The sequence below is a fragment of the Puma concolor genome, chromosome C2 (assembly GCF_028749965.1).
Source record: "Puma concolor isolate L17-30 chromosome C2, mPumCon1.1.hap2, whole genome shotgun sequence".
In the NCBI taxonomy this organism is placed as follows: Eukaryota; Metazoa; Chordata; class Mammalia; order Carnivora; family Felidae; genus Puma; species Puma concolor.
In genome coordinates, this window is record NC_141675.1 from 91,701,692 (window position 1) to 91,729,488 (window position 27,797).

The 27,797-nt window shown below is 40.6% G+C and overlaps 1 protein-coding gene across 5 annotated transcripts in view; it reads left to right on the forward strand.

Annotated features, from left to right (window-relative positions):
• PARP9 (poly(ADP-ribose) polymerase family member 9) overlaps window positions 1–27,345 on the forward strand; it is a 37,978-nt gene extending 10,633 nt beyond the window's left edge. For all 5 annotated transcript variants that reach the window (XM_086675260.1, XM_086675259.1, XM_086675258.1 and 2 more), the window contains 7 exons: window positions 1,899–2,126; window positions 4,528–4,746; window positions 9,538–9,598; window positions 13,552–13,932; window positions 18,244–18,380; window positions 18,997–19,171; window positions 25,471–27,345. In XM_086675260.1, the coding sequence (XP_086531386.1) occupies window positions 1,899–2,126; window positions 4,528–4,746; window positions 9,538–9,598; window positions 13,552–13,932; window positions 18,244–18,380; window positions 18,997–19,171; window positions 25,471–25,850 (1,581 nt within the window). In that variant the 3' untranslated portion in view covers window positions 25,851–27,345. The remainder of the gene's footprint in view (window positions 1–1,898; window positions 2,127–4,527; window positions 4,747–9,537; window positions 9,599–13,551; window positions 13,933–18,243; window positions 18,381–18,996; window positions 19,172–25,470) is intronic.
• The last annotated feature ends 452 nt before the right edge of the window (window positions 27,346–27,797 follow it).

Genomic DNA, 27,797 nt, shown 5'->3' on the forward strand with positions numbered 1-27,797 from the left:
TTAAGTTTATTTATTTTGAGAGAGACAGACAGTGTGAGCAGGGGAGGGGCAGAGAGCGCGAGGGGGAGAGAGAGAGAGAAACCCAAGCAGGCTCCGATTATCATGCAGAGCCCAACTCAGGGCTTGAACTCACGAAACAGTGAGATCGTGACCTGAACCGGAACTGAGAGTCACATGCCTAACCAACTGAGCCACCCAGGTGCCCCATTAATATGCCACTTTAAAATTAAAGTGGAGGGGCGCCTGGGTGGCTCAGTCGGTTAAGTGTTTGACTTCAGCTCAGGTCATGATCTCACGGTTCATGAGTTCAAGCCCTGTGTCAGGCTCTGTGCTGACAGCTGGGAGCATGGAGCCTGCTTCAGATTCTGTGTCTCCCTCGCTCTCTGCCTCTCCCCTGCTCACACTCTGTCTGTCTCTCTCTCTTTCACAAATAAATAAACATTAAAAAAAACTTTTTTTAAATTAAAGTGGAGATATCCTAGTTGAATAACTTACCCCTTTCAGTTTACTTTTATTTTTATAAAAGTAAAATTTTATTCTGTTTACTTACTGCCAGCACCATTAAGGACCTTAAAATTTTATTCTATTTACTTATTGCCACCACCATTAAGAACCGTAAAATTAAAAAAAAAATTTTTTTTAATGTTTTATTTTTTGAGAGAGAGAGACAGAGTGTGAGTTGGGGAGGGGCAGAGAGAGAGAGAGGGAGACACAGAATCCGAAGCAGGCTCTAGGCTCTGAGCTGTCAACACAGAGCCTGACTTGGGGCTCGAACCCACAAGCTGTGAGATCATGACCTGAGCCGAAGTCAGACGCTTAACTGACTGAGCCACCGAAGCGCCCCAAGAACTATAAAATTTTTAAAGGGTGCCAGTGCCCCCAGATTGGAAATTCCGATCACACTTTCAAAGCGAAGCATTCATTAACATCCATGAAAAGTACCTGGGTTGCCCGCAAAGGGGGCCAAAGCCACCAGGATGATTTAGGAGGATTTGAGCATGAGGGGAAATAAGGCCACCACCCCCTGTCACACAGCTCTCAGGGCTGCCTAGGAGGTGATTTTACTGAAAATACAGCCCATGTGTATGTGCAGCTCATTGCTGAAAGGACAGATGAAGAACTGGTAAGAGCAGTTGCCTGTAGGACAGGTGGGTGAGTGAGGCATCCAGGGAACCCAGCACGAGGGAGGCCTATTTCCGCTGAAGACTTTTTTCAACTCATTTGTACTTTCTTTAACCATGTACTGCTTACCTTAAAAATAAAAACATCAGGGGGCGTCTGGGTGGCTCAGTCAGTTAAGTGGCCAATTTGGGTTTAAATTATGATGTCACAGGTTTGTGAGTTCCAGCTTTGCTGCTAGGCTGGAGCCTGCTTCAGATTCTGTGTCTCCCTCTCTCTCTCTCTGCCCCTCCCCCACTCACACTCTGTCTCTCTCAAAAATAAATAAACATTAAAAAAATTTTAAAAATATAAATAAAAACATCAGGAGGTAGAAGTTCGCTGAGAAATTTTATTTCTACTCTCTGTAAAACAAAACAGAATTCACACAAAAATAGTAAAATGGGGCAGGGAATGAAACCATTTCTTGATAAAGGTTAAAGCAAATCACAGGAGATGCTTAGAATCTTGGAATATAGAGGGTATAAGGCAGCAAGGAGCTGACAGATGTTTGCAATAAAAATTGTATAATTTATACATTTTACCTAATTTCTGAATCGGACAAATGGACTCATGGCAATCAAATGGTCATTCTTTGGACTTAAGAGTTTCTATCCACTGTCAAATGATATTTTGTGAATTTAGGGTCTTCAACAGTATTTTTAAAAGCGCCTCAGCAAAATAAAGATTTAAGAAAGAGTAATTTAACAAAGATTCCTGTCCATTTTTTTTCTTTTCAGACAGATGTAATTGTTAATTCTGTAAATCCACTGTATGGTCTTAAGTTCGGACCTGTTTCGACATCAATTCTACAACAAGCAGGAGAAGAAATAGAATTGGAATTTAACCAAAAAATTACTGAGATACCTCAAGAGTCTCAGTTGGTACTGATCACAAAAGGATTTAAATTGTCCTGTCAATATGTATACCATGTGTTATGGCATTTAAGATACCCCAAACTGACAACAGTAAGTGCAAAATAAGTTTCTCTTTACATAGTTCCATAGTCTGTGTAGTCTTTCTGGATTTCCATCATGTCATTACATTTATGAAACGTTGTTAAGTGGGATAGTCCTCATTTTCTACCACCCTGAAATATGGAAAAGGTGTTGTCACAAGTTATCTTAAGAAGTTTAAGGGACGCCTGGGTGGCTCAGTTGGGTAAGCATCCGACTTTGGCTCAGGTCATGATCTCACGGTTCATGGGTTCGGGCCCCACCTTGGACTCTGTGCTGGCAGCTCAGAGCCTGGAGCCTGCTTTGGATTCTGTGTCTCCTTCTGTCTCTGCCCCTCCCCTGCTCATGCTCTGTCTCTCTGTCTCTGTCTCTCTCAAAAATAAATAAACATTAAAAAAATTAAAAGAAAAGAAGTTTAATTTAAAATATTACATAACCCATGTCTAGATTGTAAGTGAGCAAAGAGACGTGGAAAGAGCAGGGCTCCCTCAGTCTACACACCCACTCACCTCACCACACCATGACCCTGTCAGCCTTTTCCTAAGAGGGCCTGGAATTCAGCCTCTCCATATTTCCCTCCATCTGTTAAATGCCAGAAGGATCTGGGATTTCCCTTCCAGCATTATTCCAGGTAAATCTATTACCTAAGGTATCTTCCCACCTATGCCTGTGGTAGAGAGAGATTGGCTTTCTGGCCAGCTCTTCACCTGAGGCACATACAATGTACACATTAAAGAGTAGTTGGGGCGCCTGGGTGGCACAGTCGGTTAAGCGTCCGACTTCAGCCAGGTCACGATCTCGCGGTCCGTGAGTTCGAGCCCCGCGTCAGGCTCTGGGCTGATGGCTCAGAGCCTGGAGCCTGTTTCTGATTCTGTGTCTCCCTCTCTCTCTGCCCCTCCCCCGTTCATGCTCTGTCTCTCTCTGTCCCAAAAATGAATAAACGTTGAAAAAAAAAAAATTAAAAAATAAATAAATAAATAAATAAAGAGTAGGGGGATGGGGTGCCTGGGTGGCTCAATTGGTTGAGCATCCAACTCTTTTTTTTTTTAATTAAAAAAAATTTTTTTTTAACATTTAGTCATTTTTGAGAGACGGAGGGAGACAGAGTATGAGCAGGGAATGGACAGAGAGAGGGAGACACAGAATCCGAAGCAGGCTCTAGGCTCTGAGCTGTCAGCACAGAGCCCAGTGCAGGGCTGGACTCACGAACTGCGAGATCATGATCTGAGCCCAAGTCTGACGCTCAACCGACTGAGCCACCCAGGCACCCCAGAGCATCCAACTCTTGATTTTAGCCCAGGTCATGATCTCATGGTTTGTAGGTTTGAACCCCACATTGGGCTCTGTGCTGATAGTGTGGAACCTGCTTGGTATTCTTTCTCTCCATCTCTCTCTCTGCCCCTCCCCTCCTCTCTAAATAAATAAATAAATAAATAAATAAATAAATAAATAAATAAATAAAATTTAAAGAGTAGGGGGTACCCCCTCAGATGTGGAGAAAGGCAAACAGTCCCCTTCTCCGACTTTATTTTGTCACCATTTCTGGTCCTTTGACTAAGAGCCCTCTAAACCCAAACTGGTTCTCCAGTCACTCTCTACCCCTCAGTTTTCTGAGGCTCTTCCACAGACAACCTTCCTGTACTCGTATTCAGTCTGGATGTTGAAACGTTGATGGAAAGTTTAAATGTGCCCAATATATTAGCACTTCTTTTTTTTTTTTTTTTAATTTTTTTTTTCAACGTTTATTTATTTTTTTTGGGACAGAGAGAGACAGAGCATGAACAGGGGAGGGGCAGAGAGAGAGGGAGACACAGAATCGGAAACAGGCTCCAGGCTCTGAGCCATCAGCCCAGAGCCTGACGCGGGGCTCGAACTCACGGACTGCGAGATCGTGACCTGGCTGAAGTTGGACGCTTAACCGACTGTGCCACCCAGGCGCCCCTATGTTAGCACTTCTTGAGGAGAAATCACATAGGACATTAGGACATATCTTAAAGACTCTGGATAAAGCTGCTTGCTTCTTTTACCCTCTGTCTCCTTTATTAAACTTCCAAGAGCTCTTTGTTTTGACCTGGAAGTGGCAGGTAAGTGGGGATACACTGATGTTTGGCTCTCTGACCTGACCTGGGGAGATGGGCAAGGCTACATTAACTGGGAGAAATCACGGTGCCCAAATGTCCTGAAGAGGATAAAACAGACCCTTATTTCTCATCATCTAACCTCTCATCATCTCATCATCATCTAACCTTATGGCTGCAATGGGTTCCCCATGGAGTGGGGCCTTTCCTGCTCTCTGAGGAGGCATGGACATGATCCTGAGGGAGAGTGGGAGGTTGGCATTGTAAAATATGGGGGAATCAAGGGGTAAGTGAAATTTTATTTTGACTCAAAGGCTGATCTGTTTTTCCTACAGACACTGGGAATGGCAGTGAATGAATGTTTGCAGAAATGCCTTGAATTAAATAACACTTCCATTTCCTTTCCTGCCCTTGGGACTGGAAGCATTCGTATATGGATGAATATAGCAGCTAAGATTATGTTTAATGAAGTTTTAAAGTTTGCCAAATGCCATTTGAAAAAACAATTAACTGTAAAGTTTGTGATCTTTCCAGAAGAACTGGAGGTCTATAATGTAAGTTAATATCTTAGAAATGGCTTGTAGTTTGTTCATTCATTCATTCACTCAGTAACATCTGTTTAGTATCTCCTGTGAAGACATGAGCTAAGCACCTGTACAACACGGTGATATTCTAACTTGGTGAATTTAATTTTTGTAAATTGCCCACCTCTGACCTAGTAAAGAATGTCATTATAGAAGCCATCTTTTCACTGCTACCTAACTTCCCTCTTTTTCCTTTGTTGGAATTTATTCTTCCCTCTGCTCCTTAAAGGTAAGCAAGTTTCTAGTTTTAGTATGAGGTCCTCTGCTCCTCTCTCTTCTCTCTCCCTACAAGAACACAAGTATTCTTACAACTTCTACCATAACTTCTGCAAAGTCCTGTCTTCTGAGTCACCTTCAGACCTGTACACCTAAGCCTCTCTCATTTCCATTTGGTTATCTGATTGTCATCTTAAATCCAACATATTTAAAACAAATTCTTTATCTTCTTCTCTCCAATCAACTTCTTTGGGCAAGTTAATTTGCTTTTCTGTGCCTCAATTTCCTTATCTTTAAAGTGGGATAATAGGGGCACCTGGCTGGCTTAGTTGGTAGAGCATGAGACTCTTGATCTTGGGGTCATGAGTTTGAGTCTGTAGAACTGGGCGTAGAGCTTATTTGAAAAAAAAAAAGTAAAATAAAGTGGGAATAATAACTACCCTCGTAGGGAGCTGTTGTGAGCATTAAATGAGCGTATACACATAAGACACTTAGAACGGTACTTGGCATACAGATAAGCCCTTCATGAAGGTCAGCTGTTGTTGTATCAGCTGTAAGGAGCTGTGACACACTGAATGCTGAACTGTATACTAAATTAAATGACTCGTTTGCTATCTTTTTTCCCCAATTAGATTATAAATTCTTTCATGGCACAGATATATTTGGCAGCTTTTGCCATGTCCTTGGTACTGTCCCCAAATTCAATCTGTTGTTTCTTAAGTTCTATGTAGATGACCTCAGAGGGAAGTTGGTTGTGTTCTGATGCAAAAGGGAGGGATGTGTGTGTAGGAGAGTGTGTCCATGTGTCTGAGTGCAGAGATCTGTGTGTCCAGCTTCCTTTGTTTTCACTTCAGCTCAGCTTTTTGTTTTAGAGTGGCCAGATTAAGCTGAGTTTCTAACCTGTGAAAAGTTCCCTGATATAGTCAGCATAATTAGTATATAGTGCTGTGCTGTTCTGCCTTTAAAGTACCGTCTCTGTGCTTTATTTTCGCTTAGTTGGCACTTTGAGAAGGGACTGTCATGATGTTAAGGAAGAATAAAAAAGGAAGTGAAATAAGATACAGAAACTTAAAATAGGTTTTCAAGACATGTTTTTGATTCTGCCAATAGCAACATCCAAGTGCTAGTGCAACTTCCCAGGCGTGCGTCTGGGCTTTGGGTAGAAAGGGCCTTGCTCAGTTCTGGCAGGGAGAGTGGCTCCGAACACTAGTCCTCTGACTGCTCACTCTTCCACCTCCCAGCCTGTCTCTATGTGGGTGGTTGCCATTTTATCTCTCCCTACAAGAAAACGAACTTATTCTTATTCTAGCTTGCTCTTTCCTGGAACAAATGTAAATGTTCTTATTTCTTTTGCTGCCTGACTAGACACAGGGAGGTTTGTAGCATTTGCTGATATTCGTTGCCGACTTCAAGCTCTGAATGTGAGATCACTGAAGGTGGAGTTGGGAAGAGATGTTCAGTGAGCTCTTGTGAGCCGATGTCAGCCAGCTCTAGTATACGACTGTGTCTCATCCACAGCTGACCTGCAAGGTGGCGGAGAGTTACCCAGCCAAGTAGCCTGCCTTCCAGGCAAAATGAATCATCCTGTCTTTTAAATGAAATTCCCCCTAAAAGCAGAGCACTATCAGTGGGCCCAGATAAATGTCCCAACCATATCCCTGAATTGCTCATTAAGTATCATAGCCCTACAAGGGGAATTAACTGCAGCTAGAAAAGAAGGTTCATTCTCTTCAATACACAAACAAGAATGTGCCTGGAGGTTCAAATGAAGTAGAGAGGTCAACCACAAATTGAGGGCTCTACTAAGGATTAATAATAAAAAATAGCTGCCATGTATTGCATTAGTCAGGTATTATGCTAAGGAGAAGCTGTCTCATTTTATCCTCTCCTCAATCCTGTGATGAAGCCACAATTGTCACCCCCATTTTACAAAAGGAAAAACATACAAAGAGGTTAATAGGCACACAGCTAGGCAAGTGGCAAACCAAGATTTCATCCTGGGTCTGTCTCACCTCAAAGCCTATATGTTCTTAACCACTAAACAAAAACACAGAGAGGGGCACCTGGGTGGCTCAGTCGGTTAAGCAACCAACTTCCGCTCAGGTCATGATCTCGCGGTTTGTGAGTTTGAGCCCCGCATCGGGCTCTGTGCTGACAGCTCAGAGCCTGGAGTCTACTTCAGATTCTGTGTCTCCCTCTCTCTCTGCCCCTCCCCTGCTTGCACTCTGTCTTTTTCCCTCAGGAAATGAATAAACATTTAAAAAGTTAAAAAAAAACCAAAATAACGTGAGAGATGATACATCTTTCAGTTTTGTGACTCAAATGAGGAATATCTTACACGGTAATTTATATTATACCCTGAACATTGATCATTCCTTCAGGTTTTCGTCAATATTATAACCATGTTGGAATATGACTTGTGTATACACATATGTAGAAACCTCTGGCCTTCTGATAAGCACCTATTTTATTCCTAAGTAAGCGTTTCAATGAGGGGTGTGTTTTCAGAAAGAGCAGAGAGCAACTTACACAGTTTCTTATAGGAGGCATTACTTTGGCAAGGTCCCTGCATTCCAGAGAATGGATTTGTCAGACATTTAGACTTGACCTGACTCAAGAAGATCAACCAATACCAAACTTCCAATAAAGTGAGACTTACATTCACACACTTGAGAAATTTCCAATTCATGAATGACAGTGAGTAAATGACTCCCAAGCTGACTGAAATACTCGTATCTACCGGTATTTCATGATGATAAGGTTTACTGGATGGAACAGAGTATCTATAAAAGTCGATGGATCATCATTCCTTTGGCTATTTAACAAATATTTATAGCATATCTACTTTGCGCCAGACACAATGTCTCAGAGTAAGGAATACCTTCTCTAGGGACATGCTGCTGACATCCTTCATGTTAGGTGCTCTGGACAGTTGCTGCAGCCCTGAATCTGCCAGATTCCTGCTGTCTGGGTCCACTTTTCCAAACCACTTGCAGACCATCTGCTTGTTATTCATACTTTCTATGTTATTGACATTGGCTTAGTAGCAATTTTCTTTCACATTTAGTTCAAAAGCCTTGCCAGTTGTTTCTAACCCTGTAATACATCCTTACTTTTTTTTTTTTTTTAACTTTAGAGAGAGAGAGAGCAGGGGAGAGGGGCAAAGAGAGAAAGGGAGAGAAACTCAAGCAGGCTCCATGCTTAGTGCAGAGTTAGACGTGGGGCTTGATCCCAAGATCCTGGGATCATGACCTGAGCTGATATCGAGAGTCAGACGCTCAACCAACTGAGCCACCCAGGTGCCCCACATCCTGGTATTGAAAATGACTTCTAGAGAGAGATGTTTTTTATTCATTTTACACATGACAGATGTTATATTTATCAGCAGATAATGCTATCCCATTTGTTTTATTTCCAAGTCCTTGGACAGGGATGCAAAAGAAATACCCTGTCATGACCTCTCCAGGTACTAAATATGGTATGACTGAGGGCTTTTTGCTCTGGATATAGCAGTTGCAAATACAATTGATGAAGAAAATGTCCTACAGATTAAGAAACTTCATTGTTAAAGTTCAGGTGCAAAGCCAAATCTAGTCTTTACCTCATTATTTACCATCTTTCCAATGAAGTAATTACTGCCAATTGAATCAACTTTAGATAAGGAAGACACTGGGTAGTGGCTCCAAACCCTTGCAGAGATTAGTTTTTTAAAAAAGACACTCTGTTAAAGGATCTGTGTGGCAACACACACAAATTTTTGTCTATAGAATTATGTAATAATAATTACAACAAGAGCTAACATACGTTGAATGCTTACTGTGTGCCAGGTAGAGTTTTAAGCACTTTACAAGAATTGATCACCTATTCAGTCTACAGACAACGTGTGTGCATATACCTTTTTTTTTTTTTTTTTTTTTGGGACAGAGAGAGACAGAGCATGAACGGGGGAGGGGCAGAGAGAGAGGGAGACACAGAATTGGAAACAGGCTCCAGGCTCTGAGCCATCAGCCCAGAGCCTGACGCGGGGCTCGAACTCATGGACCGCGAGATCGTGACCTGGCTGAAGTCGGACGCTTAACCGACTGCGCCACCCAGGCGCCCCGCATATACCTTTTTTAAATGAATTTATGTTTTGTTAATTATAAGAACATTTACCTATGTTTCTCTTCTTGAGTGACACATCCACAGCTTTAGTTCAGTGTCTAACATGCAAGAAGCAGAGCATGAATGTTTGTGGAATGAATGATTATATTTCGCCTTGAATACACATTCTTTTTTTTTTTTATATACCAGGTTTTGGTTTTCTTTCCAGTTTTTCTATTCTTGTTTCCCCAAGATATTCTAATAGATTGTGGTACTGCATAATTTGGGGCTGGAATTGCTATTCTCTAGCACTTACCAAAAGGCTGCTTTAGATTTGTGGCAGTGGGAATGGGGATTGACAGAGTGGATGAGGTCAGGTGTGGTATGTGCAGGTAGACGGAGGGATTTTGATGACAATGGCTGAAAGCCCCACTTATGACTCTCCTGTTTTTCTTCTTACAGGCTTTCAGTGCTGAAATGGCAAAGAGTAAGTCCAGGCTACGGGGTTTCAATAATTACAGTGGTGAGTACAAAATTCACAGCCTTAGAAGTAGAGTCTACCCACCAGAAATTCATTCTCTTCTTTATCATCTGAACTAATGGAAGGGAGAAGAAGAAATAAGCCAAATATATTTCACTATGCTCCTGCTTGGACACCAACCTGCTTTATATCTGATCATGATTCTATTTTTGCTCAGGCCAGTCTCATGATATGAATAGAGAGAAGCTAAGCCACAGTGGGTAATCCACAGTGTGGGTAGTCCATTCATAGATAGCTGTCTATACTTTTTCCCTAAGAAAAAGTTCTGCCCTTCATAAGATGACGAAGCCATTACTCTTTCTGCTCTGAATGGGGTTACATCTAAATGGAGATACTCATTAGTCATTCTAGAAAACACATCTAGGTAATACCAAATAGTAATAAATGGATTAAGCTGATGCTACCCAAACTTGGGTAATCACTGGGATCATAACAGAAACTGTAAACAAACAAACAAACAAACAAAAATATGTATAGGCCCCAACTGTGTAGATTCTGATTCAGGAGCTCTGGGTCTGGGCCAAGCATGTATATTTTTCAATGGCCCCCTAGTCAATTTTGCTGCTGAACTAGGTTTGGGGATCACAGGACTAAACTAACCCTGGTTGGTGTTAGAGAAAGATTAACTTTGTCTCATAACTCCTTTTCTTTAGTGGAGTTTGAGTTGATGAAGTTAGAATTGCCTCCTGACAGCTAGGATGTATACTTCGGAAATAGTACACATCTACAGTATTCTAGAAATAGTATTAATCTACAGTATTCTATGAATCTTAAAAACACTAGACATTCAACCAGCAATAGAAACTCTCAGGCTATTTCCCAGTAGGGTCACAATGGTTTGCTTACACCCTTTAACAGAAGAGTTTGCTTATGGATATGCTGTGGTCCAGCAGTGCTGGAGAGCTGTGGTCTGTGGCTGTGCCTCTTAGGAACCTGCTTATTTATCTGTAAAACGATAATGACAGACTTTTGTGAGGATAATTGGAGATCATGTATGAAAAATGTTCTGTAAATGCAAAGCATTAAATAAAGGCCATGGAATAATGGGCAAGAGGATGGACAGACAACCCAGGTGCCCCAGAGGAGGGAGAGATTCCTTCTGACCGGAAGGGATCAAGAATGACTTCTTGGACAGGTGGATCTAAGTTAGGCTTTGAGGATGGCAGATTTTCAATGGCAAGAGCTGGTGGGGTTGGGCACCCGAGGTGAAGAAAACCCACAGAAGCAAATAAATGCAGTGCATATATGGGGAACTTCACTGAATCTAGGAAAGGTAGCTAGGAGTCTTAGATGAGGATAATATGGAAAAGGAACATACAAATGTCTCTATGTTGTTAGCCTGAATAGTAGGGCCAGAGGTTACCAGTTATTTCAGTAATTTTTGAGGGCAACTATAAAAGAATTATGATAGCACAGGACAATTATTGACATTTAAAATGGGTTAATGGTGATGGTCTCAGGTTAACAAGGAAAAGTTAAACAAGAAAGGCAGGGAAATGTGTTTTCATTAGAAATATTTAAGTAATTAAATAAATAATTTAGCTAATAAATAACTAATGTGTTTTGGTGCTAGAAGAGTATCCCTTAGTGATCTGAACCAGTAGTTACCCAGAAGAACAATTCTTTTTTTTCTGGTAGTGATGAATAAATGAAATATCACCATGTATTACTTCTATTTTCTCCTAAAAAGTAATATAAGCTCCCAGGCAGAACAAGGGTTAAAAACAAACAGACAAGCTCCTATGCCTCCAATTTAAGAACTCTTGTCACTTCTATAGTCTAAAACATTGGATTTTATTTTATTCAAAGAAAGCCACCCTCCCTCTCTTACTTCTAGGTCTATCTTGGTACTATTTCATAGTTCCTGGTACCACCCAACTGTTATGTAAGGGTAAAAGAAGCTAATTACCGCTACTAACCTGGGATCACTCCTGGGGAGGCAGACTGCCCACACCTACTAGCTCCATGACCACCACTTACTAGTCCTATAGCCATGGGCAAGTTACTTAATAACTCTGAATAAGTTTCCTCATTTGTAAGAGGGGGCTGTTAATAGCAGCCTCCCCTATCCCGTAGGGTTGTTAGGAGTGAACAAAATAATTTATGTGAAGCACTTAGAGCAATGCCTAGAACATGGTAAGTGCTCAATTTACTTTTACCTTTCAAAATATGTTTTTGAGATTCTTCTGAATAGCTGAAGTTCACTCCTTTTTATTGCTATAATAATTTTCCATTGTTGGAGAGCAATTGAGTCATTTCTAGTTTTTTGCTGTTAAGAATGAGAATGTGAACTTTCTTGTACATATCTCCTGATACACACATGCAAGAATTTCTTTACAAGATATAATTATAGGAGTGGTTGTTCCAGTTTTACGTCCGTCACGAATATATACAGGAGCCCCTGCTCTATATCCTTCCACAAACTTGGTATTGTCAGGCTTATGAATTTTTGCCAACCTGGTGGGTAATTTTTCATATCCCTGATTACCAGTGAAGATGAGCATCTTTTCACACATATAGGGGCCCTTTGTGTTTCCTTTTTTGTGAAATCTTTTGCCTGGCTGGCTACTAGGTTCTTTCTTTTTCTTGATAATTTGAGAGAATTCTTTATGCATTCTAGATACTGCCTCACCTATCAGTTTCCTCTCAGTTAGTCCATTGCCCCCTGAGTTTTTTTTTTTTTTTTTTTTTTCAGTTTGGGTTCAGGGTCACTCTAATCCATCTAAGAGATTCTTCTTCTTTATATATATCTTTGCTTGTTATGGAAGGGGGTTTTAGAGAGGGGTACACATGGGTACCCCCTTTATTCCACATGGGTTGGAATAAAGTTCCATTATCTTATCTGCTGGGATATACCATGTCAAGCAATAGGAAGTGCTAAGCTCCAGATTCTGTGGAGGTGTAACATGTCCTTTTCCCCTACAGGTGATATATAAAGAGGAATCCCAGGTAGTAGAATTATGAGTAGTTCTTCCTTTCATTATACTTGGGTAACTTTCTAATATTTCAAAAATAAATGTACTATTTTTACAATCAGAAATACTCATATTGTTCAAAAAGAATTTTCACTCTTTAAGTTCTATGGCTTTCAGAGATGTTTGATTTCAAACTCGGTAGTAGCAAGAGGTTAAGGAGACTCCCAGTCAGCAGGAAATAAAGGCTCACCTCATTTTATTGAGCTTCACAGATACTGCATTTTTTTTTTTTTTTTTTTTTTTTTTTTTTTTTTTTACAAATTGAAGATTTGTGGTAACCCTGCATCGGGCAAGTCAGTTGGTGCCATTTTTCCAACAGCATTTGCTCACTTTGTGTCTCTATATGACATTTTGGTGATTCCCACAGTATTTCAAACTTTTTCACTATTATTATGTTTGTTATGGTCATCTGTGATCAGTGATTATGATTCACTGGAAGCTCAGATGATGGTTAGCATTTTTTAGCAACAAAGTATTTTTTAATTAAGGTATTTACATTGGTTTATAGACATAATGCACACTTAATACACTAAAGTATAGTGTAAACATAACTTTTTTCTGCACTGGGAAACCAAAAAATTCATTCGACTCACTTTATTGCAGTATTCATTTTATTGCGGTGATATGGAATCCAAACTGCATGTATGTCTGTAATAGTTGGTTAACATCCAGGGTGATATCAAGGTGAACTCACCTGTGAATTGACAAATGCAACAGAGCAGCAGCAAGACATGAGAGAGCCAACCCCTTACAGGCTCCACCGTTCTCAAGGAGACTGTAAACCACACATTTAGATTTCCTTTGTATCCAACACAGCTCACAGAGCTAGGCACTTAATTGAAGTTGCTGCTGCTGGCAGTGGTCACGATATCCTCGGGGCAAATATTGGCATTGGTGTTTTGTTCTGCTCCGGTTTAAGGCCCACCTGCCTTCTGTGGTTGTTCATGATAGTCTTTTCAGTCCCCCAGTTGACCAGAGAGGAGAAAAGAGAAAATGGGCTCAAAAGTAAATCTCCTGCCATCAGCCTGATGGGACGCAACATGGAAAAGATGAAGGAGGCCCAAGCGTGGATCCGAAGGATACTGACCCTCCAGGACCACCACATCATTGAGAATTATCATATACTCTACCTTGGAAAAAGGGAACATGACATTTTGACTCAGCTTCAGAATAATTTAAGGGTCTCTATCTCAGAGATTATCAGTCTGGAAAAGGTAATTTTAGAGATTAAAGGAGCCCAGGCTAGCCTCGTTGAGGTGGTTATGAACATTGAACATATGCTGTGTGAAGTTCAAGAGGAAATGGCAAGAAAAAAGGAGCTAGCCCTTTGGAGCTTGTCAGGTGAGTAACTTCCAATTGAGTTGAAAAGTCGGCTCTCCCAACTGTTCCTTTTTTTTTTTTTTTTTTTAATTTTTTTTTTCAACGTTTATTTATTTTTGGGACAGAGAGAGACAGAGCATGAATGGGGGAGGGGCAGAGAGAGAGGGAGACACAGAATCAGAAACAGGCTCCAGGCTCCGAGCCATCAGCCCAGAGCCCGACGCGGGGCTCGAACTCACGGACCGCGAGATCGTGACCTGGCTGAAGTCGGATGCTTAACCGACTGCGCCACCCAGGCGCCCCCCAACTGTTCCTTCTTATGGGTGTGAGTGCACCTGTATATATGTGGGTAAGATATAGCATGGGAGAGAGAACAAACCATGCTGGTTCTGTGTTAAGCCATAAACTTTTATAACTGTTTTTTGGCTCTCTTTCTACCAGCAAGGTTAATTAGAAAATCAACACACACACACACACACACACACACACACACACACACACGTACGTGAGTGATTGGATTTACTTATGATGAAATGGATTGCCTAAGAAGCAGTTAAATGCCTAGCAGTTAAAAGCCTAGGATAACATAAGCCCAGGCTCTGGGGAAAAAAGTACATCCTTAATTCTACACATGGAATGTTCAAATTTAGACAGACACATTACACTTGATTAATCAATTTCTTTGAGTTCTATTGCATTTATGTATTTGTTGCTAGCAGCATTAGGAACCCTAAAATTACTTTGAGCTCTCTCACCAAAGTAAATTATTCATTCTTACTGTGAAGTACACTCAAGTATCTCCTATGCAGCGGGGCAAAATTCATCATGATGACTGGGAATTTGGGTTCGGAGATATCCTTTTAACATAGCCCTAGAGCTAAGAAATTATACCATTGAAAATGCCACCTTGAGAAACAGAGACTTATTTCATTTATTTATTTGATTAATGTATATTGTGTCTATGGTATGTGCCAAGCATTGTGCTGGGTGCTGGGGATACAGTGATAAGATGGACGTTGTTTCCACTCAAAATCCAAGTAAGGATACTGAGAAGCAAGCAGGTTAGTTATGAAAGAGGAGGGTGAAAGTGCTCTGGGAGCATCTCGGAGAGGCACTGTGACATTGCGATTTATAAGATATGTTTGGTCATTCAGATGACCAAAATATATGGTCATATACATTTGGTCTTCGTCAACATTTCTGGCTTACAACTCTCAAAGCCCTTGGATTTCCTAAGTGTTGAGAGTGATAAAGATGTCTTTTGTTATGTTAAAGAGGTGACTCTGGAAAGCCCCTAAGAACGGGGACTGGTCACTAGGACACCAAACCCTGTGGTTGGAGGATTGGAACTTTCAGTGTTCCCCCACCCAACCTCCAGGGAGGGGGCTGGAGGTTGAATCAGTTGCCATTGACCAATGATTTAATCAGCCATGACTATGTATGGACCTCAGTAAAAACCCAGAAGGACAGGTTCAGAGAACTGCCAGGTCAGTGAGCACGTGGAGTTTTAGTGCATATAAAAGTTGCATGTAGGGAGAGTGGCTTGCTAGGAGAGAGCATGGAAGCTCTGCACCCTGCCCCCATTTCCTTGCCTTATGCATCTTTTCTGTCTGGCTATTCCTGAATAATATCCCTGTATAATAAACCAGTAATCTAGTACGTAAAATGTTCCTCTGAGTTCTGTGAGCTGCTCTAGCAAATTAATTGAACCTGAGGAGGAGATGTTTTGACCAGCTGGTCAAAAGTACAGGTAACAACCTGGACTTGCAAATAGTGCCTGAAATCCACAGAGAAGGTCATTGGAATCTCCAGTTTGCACAGGTGACAACTTGGCTTTTGACTGGTGTCTGAAGTATGTGTGTGTTGAAGAGCAGTCTTGTAGGACTGAACCCCTAACCTGTGGAATCTGATGCTATCTTTGGATAGACAATAGCAGAATTGCTTGGTTGTACATATGGGAAACCCTCCTGCACACAGAGACTTTGAAATTGGTCTCAGGATACCAATTTAGGCACTTAATCCAGACTTGGGAGGTCAAGGGAAGGCTTCTCAGAGAAGGTGTCATAAATGGAGAATGAAGAATAAGTAGAGAGGTTCCTGGGTGTCTTAGTCAATTGAGTGTGCTGCTCTTGATTTCGGCTCAGGCCAAGATCTCATGGTCGTGAGTTCAAGCCCTGCTTTGGGCTCTGCACTAGACGTGGAGTGTGCTTGAGATTTTTCTCTCTTCTCCCTCTGCCCCTTCTCTGCTTGTCTCTCTCTCTCTCTTTCTCTCGAAAAAAAAAAAAAAAAAAGAATAAGTAGAAATTAGTAAGGTAAAGAAACTTTTCAAGCAATCAGACCATAGCAGGGTCTAGATTATGAAAGACTTTATAAATCACATGGAAAAGTTCAGAGTTTTTCTTGAACAAATGGGGAGCCTTGAAGGATTTTAAGCAAAGATAAGGTCAGACTTGTATTGTAGAAAGATCACTGTGATGTTGATGGGTTGGTACAAAAATTCATATGTGAAATTTTAAAGGGCACCTTATTTTCACTTGTGTTTGTAAAAATAATTCAGGCAGATGTGGTCAAAGTGAGTGGGAGTATACAATAAGTGTTTTATCCACATTCCCCAGAAAAACCAGTGTCAAAGAACATGCACAAAAATAATACACAAGGATAAGACCAAAGGTTTTAATTTCTACTTAGTTTGAATTGTAATGACTGTGGATATTTAAATTGACTCTGATACTTTCCAAGAGAACAAGAGGCAAAAAAAAAAAACACTGGCCTATAAAACTTGTGGCATTACTTTAAACTAACTGCATTCATAAGGTTGATCCACTCTGCCAGCAGTTGGCAATTTAGTCATGTGAGTCCCATGTTCTGGTGCAAGGTGGTATTTTTGATAGGTGATGACTAAGCATAGTATTCCACAGCAGTGTTTCAGAGTTTCCTACAGACTCACCCTCTCTTAATCAGATTAAGACCTTCATTAACAAAATGGATACATTTTCAATGAGTTATTACTACAAGAAACATCAACTATCCGTCAGAACAATAAAATTTAAATAATAGAAGTTAGGGATTTCCTCTTTTATGCTGCTTTTTAAATCCTTCCTGGTGAGTGCTTCTTCGGTGCCCAACCCAGGGCCAGGCATATAATAGGAGCTCAGTAAATGAGTTGCTGAACTCAAGTGAACTGAATTCTATTACTATACTTTATTAATGTCAGCTATTGCTCTTGAGATTTAATTTACAGTCTCTTCCTTAGAAACTTCCTGGGTTTGGAGTTTCTCTGCTATGAAATTTTGTCCTTCCTGCTTTCCAGATTTACAACTTGGCCCCTCTAGTGACTTTCTTAGGATTTATTATCTGCTTTTTTGTGGTTAAATTGAGACCACTCAATTAAATAATGTGCTGGGAGTTTTGTCATTTTTGTATACTTGGGTTTACGTCAAACTGAAAATAAACTGAAAGAAAAGAAGTCTTTTTGGTAGTGGTGGTGGGGTCCATTTGTCCACCTGTGTATTTTGTCCAATAAGGAGTTGCTGGGCAATAACAGGTTGTCCCTTGAATTTAAAAAGGAAGGAAGGAAGGAAAGTTAAGGGAGAAGGAACAAAGGAAGAAAAAAAGGAAAAAAGGAAGGAAGGGAGGAAAGACAGGACACCATAGACTCTGAATCTCCAAATTTTGCTCTTTGTGGTTGGGTGGTATATGAGTGATACAAATATTCTGCCTTGCCACTTACAGGAAGCACTGATGAAAGCCAGGTTTATACTCCTGGGTATGTACCTATTAGGTATGTGATATCGGGCAAGTCACTTACTTCTCTGGGTTTCAATTTCCTTCGTTGTAAAAGTGTGTTAGTTATAATTATTTCAGTGGTGGTGTGAAATGCTCAAATGAGGTTGAGATATGAAATCTTTTTGAGAATCTTGAAGTTTTATGTAAATGTCATACTGTTTTTCATCATTCCTTCATGTTTTGTTATGCCTGTATCTTTTTGTTGATGAGCATCCTGGCTAGAAATATAAACATTACCTATTGGCAACACAATTCTATATCATCATTACAACATTGATGGGGGAAGTATATACTAATGCTCTTTTTTCTCTCACCCCCTCAGCCTCATAATCCAAATCATGTGAGGACAAATTTATTAGCCCCTCTCTTATCCTATGACTTCTCATTATATGATACTCTCCTTGCATGCCTAAACATGTAAGGCATACAGTGTAAACTGGCTAATCTATTCCTTTAAACATCTATAATTTGTTTCATTGCATTTCTTTACAAACCTTTTTCATCTCACAGAGTATTGAGACCAAGTTTTGTGTTACTCGTTTTTAGGACAGTGGATTGATTGGCAACCAAAAAACCAGGATGAAATGAAAAGGAATACATTTCTGAAATGCCTAAAGCTTTCAACTGAGGAAATTCAGAATCAGAAGAAACAGTTTGAAAGCTGTGGCTTGCAGGTTATAAAGGTATACTTAATTAAGGGAAGGGTTTGACCTGTCGTGGGTCTATAACCAAAAGAAGAATTCACCTGCTGATGACTCTAAGCCAGCTGCTCATTGACCTGGAACCCTGGGATTAAGACTGAAAGTGGGGCAGGGATGGGCACCAGGAGGTAGAAATGATGTCAGGATATACAGAAGCACCGATGAAGATTTGGGGGAAAGTTATCTGCCTATCTTGAAGCAAAGTGAAAGAAATGGAATAGCATATACCACACTGTATTATAATTGTTTACCTATTTTTACTTCTCATTAAACTGTGGGCTCTTAAGAAGGCCAAGAATGTGTATACACTGTTGACCAATTCGTTACCACTTCTTGGCACATAGTGAGTGCTCAGTGAATTTTTATTAAATGGATTTATCAAAGAAGGGACAGGGAGTTTTGAAGAGACAGAAGTCAAAGTAGGAGAGGGTTGGGGCTCGGAGAGACGCTTTAAAAACTTTATATAAAAAGTAAATTGCTTGCAAAGTAATATGCACGTAAGAACCATTATCTTTGAAGTGGAGTATCAGGCACTTGAAATACAGGTTCTCACCCTTTTTTTTCAGTGTTTTCAGTTTTTCATATCCTTGGGTCATAGGTGGAGGAAATTGACAATGTGTTTCTCATGGCTGTCTTCCAAAGAAAGAAGAAAATGGTGGAAGAAAGAATACATAGGGATCCTGTGAGCCACAGGTTGTTTCAGCAAGTTCCTTACCAGTTCTGTGAAGCAGTATGCAGAGTTGGCTTTCAAAGAATGTACTCGATGCCCTGTGGTAGGTATTAGCCCCTCATCACTGGGGGGCTCTATATGTGGGAACTGGTAAGCAGACATCAGCAGATGACTCACCACTAATAGTATTTGTTGCTGTGGTGAGGGGATCGCTTGTAATTGGGATTTTGTGGTAAAGTCATTTGGAAAGGGTCATATTTTTTATTTTTCCTTCATATTTTTTATTGCTGATGGGTTTAATGTTGACGAAAGTGAACGGTGAGACTACAGTTCACTGTTTTTCTCTTTTCTGTGGTCATGTGTTTTATCTGCAGAGAGCACCCTGAAGCTCTTCTCTCTCTCTCTCTCTCTTTTTTTTTTTTGGCTTATTTCCACAAAATTATTATCAACATTACCAAACCTCATCCCTTAATCAAAAGAGCACTTTCCTGAACTTCATGAAGTTGCTCTTTTCTCTTCCATCCTCTTCATTTCCTGTAGGCTGCTAGTGAATGAATTAGATATCTGGCAGGGGAAGTAAATAACATCTTAAGATCCTTTTCAGCTATGGGGCTTCTATGTGTAGCTCTCATGTCTCTTTTCAGTTGTACGAAAATATTGCATACTTAACTGCTGTTTTATCCCCTTCAGATGTCTCCAAAGGAGCCTAAGAAGTTTAGTGATGATCGTGATGGGTACCTAACGATGAGGCTTGATTTTGCCTGATCTATTGACTATGTTCTTGATCTTTATCTTTCAAAATATATAGCATGACCCTTGCTGTGAAGCTAACTCCAACTCTTGATTTCTAGAAAGCAAAGGGTCTAGAAATCATCTTCTCTTTGCCCCAGAGAGAACATAAGCAATACCTGGAGTAAAAATTGGACATGGAAAATTCCTGGGGGTAAAAACTCACAAGTGAATCCCCACCAAGAAGTCTTTGATTATAACTAGAAAAGTGATATTGGCAAAGTCGTAAAAATTCACAACATCCATTTGCTCCTAAACCCATTGTAACTGACCTTCTCTGCACTCCCCCTCCCTACCCTTACCTAAACTATCCTAAGACCATCACTGTCCTATTTTTCAAATCCAGTAGTGCCTTCTTTTCAATCCTGTGGCAGACACTGCTAATTGCCTGCCTGACATCTGTACATGTCTTTTTCCCTAAAAGACACATACACCACCTCCCAAGGAAAACAGCCTCCAAATCTCATCTTGTCTCATCATCAACTTCAAATCCAGAAAGTCCTCTCTTAAAGCTTAAAAGCAAAGTAATTGCCCTAACCCACTTGTTATATAATGAGAGGAGAAGGAGCAGGAAAATTGCAATAAAAACTCCAATTTCTAGGGGTGTCTGGATGACCCAGTCAGTTAAGCATTAACTCTTGATTTCAGCTCAGGTCATGATCTCACATCGTGAGTTCGATCCCCGCATCAGGCTCTGCACTGACAGTGTGGAGCCTGCTTGGGATTCTCTCTCTCCTCTCTCTTTGCCTCTCTCTCTCTCTAACAAAATAAATAAACTTAAAAATAAAACCCCTCCCATTTCTAAACGGTAGAAGGAAAGTCACTGGTCCATACCACTAATCATGCTGCTGGATAGGCATAGAGAGTATTCTCTATTCTGGGAGTGAAGACCCTTGTTTTCCACTCTGGGAAGAATCTTTCTTATGTGTTGCCACCCTTGGTCATTTCTAGGCCCTCTGCCTATCAGGGGTCCGTGGATTGCCTCAGGGACTAGAATGCTCTCAGGCTACTGTAGCCAGGCTTGCAGTTTCTTCAGCAATACAGTTCCTTTAAAACCTCAGCAGGCAGGAAAGCTGTTTGCTTCTGGTCAAGTTTGTGTCTTTATAACCCAGCTAAAGGTCTTGTCTCCATCTAGTCTTTAAGCCTTAAGACTCTGGTCTTTTACCTACTGGCCTCTGTGCTCTGTCCATGTCCCTAGGTTAACACCCACTGCCTGAGGCAGTTCAGATGATTAGAGTCATTATGCCCATAATGTGACTGTACCAACATGTCTGTGGGGAGCATGCTTCACCAAAGGTGCTTGAGAAACACAGGAGATATTTTATTACCCCGAAGTTGTTTTGCAACTCTTTTTTAAACCTAGTTTTTTTTTTTTTTTTGAACGTATATTCTGAGACAGAGAGAGCGAGCATGGGCAGAGGAAGGGGCAAAGAGAGAGGGAGAAAGAGAATCCCAAGCAGGCTCTGCATTGTTAGCACAGAGTCTGATGTGGGGCTTGATCTCACGAACCGTGAGGTCATGACCTGAGCCGAAATCAAGAGTGAGATGCTTAACTGACTAAGCCATCCAGGTGCCCCTAACCTAGTTTTCATTTGGACTGCAAAGTCTTTTTTACCCTGCAAGGTTCCAAATTATGGGACTCTTGGTCAATTCAGATGGCCACCTATAGGCACAGGGGCTTCTATTAATGAAGTTGTATGTATATATTTTCTATATTGCCTTGTATTCCAGCCAGTTCATCTCTTGCTTGTAGGGCTTGGCTGAATGTAGCAAGGAGAATACATGCTTGCAATTTTTTTTATTGGGTTCATTCATTCATTCCACAAGTGTTTCTTGAACACGTTCTATAAGTCAGGCCCTGTGCTAGGTGAGAGGAATACCACAGTAAACAGAACACACAGAGTTCCTACCCTTAAAATTTATAATCTAGTGAGTCCATCTGTTGCCCATTCTTTAAATGTTCGTGTTTTCTGGAGTTCAAAAGGAATCCTTCTCTTTTGTAACCCTACAGTGTCACCCTGCGTGATTGCACCCATTCCTATGGCTTCAAACTCCTACCTCTATGGATGACTTATGAATTTGTGACTCTGACCCCCTACCTCTCCCCTGACCCACAGGTCCATATTTCTGACTGTCTTTTGAACATTTCTGCCTAGATGTTCCAGAGCCACCTCAGACTGAACTCTTCTCTTGGCCATACTTTACCCTGAGAAATATGCTTCCCCCTTCCCCCCCAGTACTCCCTAACCTGACTAATACCATCACCATCTATCTACTGGGTCTCCTAAGCTGGAAACTCTACCATCTTCCACTCCTTCCTTCCTCTCATTCTTATGTCCAGGCAGTCACACAGCCCTACTGGTTCTCTCTCGGTGACCTTTGCAGCCCAGTCTCACCTTTTTATTCCTACTGCCTTTGTTGTTCTTCCCCTGGGCCTGGACAATCATCAGGTCCTTTCCTTGCCTCAAAACCAACCCTATCCAACCTACCCTTTACTCTGCTACCAGAATTATCATCCTAAAAAAATACACGTGTTGCAGGGAGTATGGCCGGAGTTGCAAAAGATGCGCCTGCAAACAAAGTGCAGTTAAGTGAAGGTCCTCATACTCGAGTCGGAATGAGGCTGGTCATTAGAAAAAGGATTGGAAGTGACTGGATAGGCAGTCTTTCATTTAACATGAGTGGTAATTTTTCAGGTAAAGGAGGGGGGTATATTTTATTGTAAGGAGGGGCAGTAGCCTCCAAGTTATCATTTGTGAGTGGCGGTAGAGGCCATTCTGGTGAAGTATCTTCCTCAGGCGCTATAGCCCTGATTTCTTCAGAAGAAGATTCATCCTCAAAACTATCAGATGTAAAATCCGACTCATCTCCTTCTTCTTGATGAGTTTTTAATTTAGGCGAACTTATATTTTGTTCTGAGTCAGACTGTAAAGGCTATAAAGCCATCTCAATTAAAGAGCATAAAGACCAAACTTTTAAAGAAATGATATCTCCATTTTGATGAGCGTGCCTAAGTGTTTTCATAATCAATCTCCATTGTTTAAGGTTTAAAAGATTTTTTCTAGAAGGGTTAAACCAATAGCAATGTTTTTTAAACAAGTACCAGAGCTCATCAAAATACATGCTTGTTTAATATCTATTTTTCTAGTCGCCTACAAGGTAAAACCCCAAACCCCTTAGCAAAGCACATAAGGCCCTAGCCCCACATTATTCACCCACCTTGTCACTATGTTCCTCAACACTTCAGCCATGAACTGCTTAAGAGTTTCCTAAATGTGCTGGAGATTTCCTGCCTTTATGCCTTTGCATGTGGAATGCCTTCCTCTCTCATCCTTTTTTAGCCCGCAAAGTCCCATTCTTTATTCCAGACATAGCTCAAATGGCATGTCCTGGTTGACACCTTCCCTAACTCCTGCAGGCCCAGGAACCTGCTTGCTCTTCTGTCCTCCTGCACTTCTGGTATTCCTTTGTTACCACATCTGTAACTCCAATAAGTATCAAAATTTACAGTTCCACAAAACCTGGGTGTGGGTCTTGTCTTCTTTATTGCTGTAAAATGGAACTTTACCTACATCTCATGCTCCTATGTCTGCAGATGAGGAAAACTCTTGATGGTTCAAGATGAACTCAGTCATTTTCAGAGTTTTCTTAGTCCCTTTGGGGTTTAAACTCAGTTCCTGCAAGGTGTTCCCCTTCTTCTCTTCTGAGAGTGCTTTAGATTATGGGACAGGCATTTGTGAGGAAGGTGGTTTGGTGCATGGTCTGCATCTATCTGTTCTCTGCCTCCCAATGTCCTCTGCTAGATAAGCCATCCTGGGCATCAGTCATTAGCACCCTCCAGTGCTTAAATTCATGGTGCCCTTTGCTCTTAGTGTCTCCACAGGGCACTCTGTTTTTCATGCTGAGGGAATTCCTTTCCAAGCCAGTATCTGTGCCTGTCCTAGAGCACAGGAAATTTTTGAGTGTGCACATCCTCCAAGCTGAAGTGCAAGGTCTTATACAGCAGTCCTCAACTGTTCTGGACATCTTCCCCAGCCATTGCTACTTTTCACTTAGATGCCAGACTGGAGGAGGGGGCTGTACCCAGTAGAGTCAGGCAATGGTTCCTTCTACTTTAGAAGTCCCCCTCCCTGTTTTTCCGAGATTCTTGTTGTTCTGCCCCATCTCGACTCCCAGGGCTCTTTTGAGGGAATGGAGCAGTGAAGTGAGCCCCTTCTCAGATTCCCCAAGAGTTCTAGTCATGTCCTCTCTGGTTCTTCTCTTCCTACCAGGTGAAATGAAGAATTTTTATTTATTTTGAAGTGAGAAAATTATTCTGAGAATATCTTTCATCCTTCTCTCCTCTGTTACATATGGCATAAACACCATGCTATGAATTCTTTAGGTTTTTATTAATTTTTATTTATTTTTAAAGTTTATTTATTTATTTTGAGAGAGACAGAGAGAGCATGAGTGAGAGAGGGGCAGAGAGAGAGGGAAAAAGAGAAAATCCAAGCGGGCTCCACACTGCTAGCACAGAGCCTGATGCAGGGCTCAAACTCCCGAAACCATGAAATCATGACCTGAGCCAAAACAGAGTCGGATGCTTAACTGACTGAGCCACCCAGGCGCCCTGAATTCTTTAGGTTTTTAGATTTTTGGTTCAAAAAACCCTTTTCTCTCTCATAAAACCTAACTTTTAAGACCACAGTCTCTGCTTTGATTAAAATTAATTACATAGGATATAATTACACACACACACACACACACACACACACACACACACACACACACACACACAACTGACCTTATTCTAAGCTCTATCCTTTTTTCCCTGAGTAATAAGTAGGAAGAACTCAATGGGTGGAAGAATCAAGAGCAAGAAGAAACTCCCAGGAAATAAATCTTTGATTTTTATCTCAAAATATTTGCTCTCCACATAAAATTGTGTTTACCTGTGGGGAGTTCCCTTTGTGAATTGTTGAGACCAGGGATCATGTCTTAGTCATTTTTTTAAGCCCTAGAGCTGCATTGTCCAAATGGTTGCCACTAGCCACATGTGGCTATGGTGCACTTAAAATGTGGTTAATCTGAATTGAGACATGCTATAAGTGTAAATTAATTACACTTGATTTTATTTCTTTATTTACTTTTAATTTTTTTAATGGTTTTTTTTTTTTTTTTTTGAGTTGGGGGTGTGTAGGGGTAGAGAGAGAGGGAGGCACAGAAAGAATATGAAGCAAGCTCCAGGCTCCAGGCTCTGAACTGTCAGCACAGACCCTGACTTGGGGCTCGAACTCATGAACCATGAGATCAAGACCTGAGCCGAAGTCAGATGCTTAACCAACTGAGCCACCTAGGCACCCCAATATATACTGATTTTAAAGACCACTACCAAAGAAAAGAATATAAAATATCTCCTTAATAATTTTTATATTGATTACATGTTGAAATGATACCATACTGAATATAACAGATTAAATAAAAATAATTACATTAGTTTTACCTGTTTCTTTTTACCTTTTTATGTGGCTACTAGAAAATGTAATAGGACTAGAGAGAGTATACATGTTAGTACCCAAATAGGCAATATGATTCAGCAGATCATAATGATCTTTTTTTTTCTTTTATCAGACCCAAAATATGGAGTTGGTATATACTTCACCAAGAATCTGAAAAACCTAGCATACCAAGTCAAGAATACATCTGCCACAGATGAACTGATCTATGTGTTTGAAGCTGAAGTACTCACAGGCTCCTTCTGTCAGGGTCATCATTTAAATATTTTCCCCCCACCGTTGAGTCCTGGAGATATAGATAGCCATGACAGCGTGGTTGACAATGTCTCCAACCCTGAAACCTTTGTTATTTTTAGTGGCACACAGGCTATGCCTCGATATTTGTGGACTTGCACCCAGGATCATGTACAACCACAGAATGACTCAGCAGGACCAATGATGCTATCTTCACAGCAGCCTTGGGAAAGATTCTCAAGTGGTAGCTCTGTTGATTAACCTCTGTTGATTAACCTCCACATCATTTTGACAACTGGCATGTCCTTACTTTGGAGAAACTATCCAAATAATGACCATCAGTAAGTCAGAGTGGCTTGAATATGTCAAATGGGTTGTCCATGTGGACTGATTGTGTTATTCAAGGGACCCACCACATCCTCACATCTTAGTTCTTTCATCTTTGTCTTCATCTCTTGGGATTGAGGTGGATAGATCCCAACTAAAACACTCTCAGGACCATTCCCTCTCCTTCAAGTTGTCCTTTCACCTCTTTTACTATAGGTAACAGCAAAAATGTTTTACATGTAATGAAGGGATTTTTCTAGCATACAATCCAAGCCTTTTTAGTTTCTAAAATGGATAGTGTAATAGCAGGATGCTTTTGCATTTTCCAGATAATCTTATATAGTGTTTTAGATATCAAAATAAATCACCTTTGTCTGAGTAACTGGCTTTGAAAAGTTATATGTAAAATGACATTATTCGAAGTGGAAGGACATCAAAAGGCTGATATTCTACTGATATCATATTTGGATTCAGCCATATCAAGCAATGCCATTCAAGCATCATGAGGCCAAATGATTAATTCACCAAATATTTCTTGATCATCAGATGTGTTTCATTTTTCTGGATACTGGGGACATGATGCCAGACAAGGCAAATATCTTCAGGCAGCTGGCAGCCTGAATAATCAGAAATGCAGCTATATGATTGAGTATAATAAAAGAGGATTTACAGATTCTTTGGAAACATTTAAGAGGGAGAGGAATAAATTAATCAGGGGTTGGGAGGAAGGCCTTCTAAAGAAAGTGAAACTCAAGATGAAACCTGAAGTATTTGTAAGAGGTAGGTGAAAGAGGGATGTAGCAAATCAGGAGCAGAGATGGAAGAATACTTTATGCAGAGAGAAAAGCTCTTATCAAGGCTGAATCCACTGTGACTTTGCCCAAATTTGACTTCAGAGTTCTGTAATGTAAAGGCCAGCTAATCTCACCATTTATCTCTTGCCTATTCTGAAATCTGTATTTCCCTATGCTTCCAAAATTTCCTCACCCTCATATCCTTACACAGAACACTTCTTCCTCCTCTTACTGTAACCAGCATTCTTCCTCTTTTTTTAAATCCCCTTCACCTATTTCACCAGCCCCACCCACCTCCCCTCTGGTAACGATGTTTGTTCTCTATAGTTAAGAGTATATTTCTTGGTTTCTTTTTTTTTCTTTGTTTTGTTTCTTAAATTCCACATATCGGCGAAATCATATGGTATTTGTCTTTCTCTCCCTGGCTTATTTCACTTAGCGTTATATTCTCTAGCTCCATTCATGTTGTTGCAAATGGCAAGATTTTATTATTTGGGGGGGGGATGAATAATATTCCATTGGGTATATCTATACCGTATCTTCTTTATTGATTCATCTATCAATGGGCTGCTTTCATAATTTGGCTACTGTAAATAATGCTGCAATAAACATAGGGGTGCATATATCTTTTCAAATTAGTGTTTTTGTATTCTTTGGGAATAGTGGAATTACTGGATCATATGGTAATTCTATTTTTAATTTTTTGAGGAATCTCCATACTGTCTTCCACAGTGGGTGCACCAGTTTGCATTACCACCAACAGGGCATGAGGGTAACTTTTTCCCCACATACTTGCCAACATTTGTTGTTTCGTGTGTGTGTGTGTGTGTGTGTGTGTGTGTGTGTTTTAATTTTTAAAGAAGTTTTTAAATTCCAGTTAATTGTTTCTTGTGTTTTTTTATTTTAGCTACTCTAACAGATGTGAGGTGATATCTCGTTGTGGTTTTGATTTTCATTTCCCTGATGAGTGATGTTGAGCATCTTTTCATGTGTCTGTTGGCCATCTGAATGTCTTCTTTGGAGAAATGTCTGTTCATGTCTTTTTCCCATTTTTCAATTTGATTATTTGTTTTTTGGGTGTTGGTTT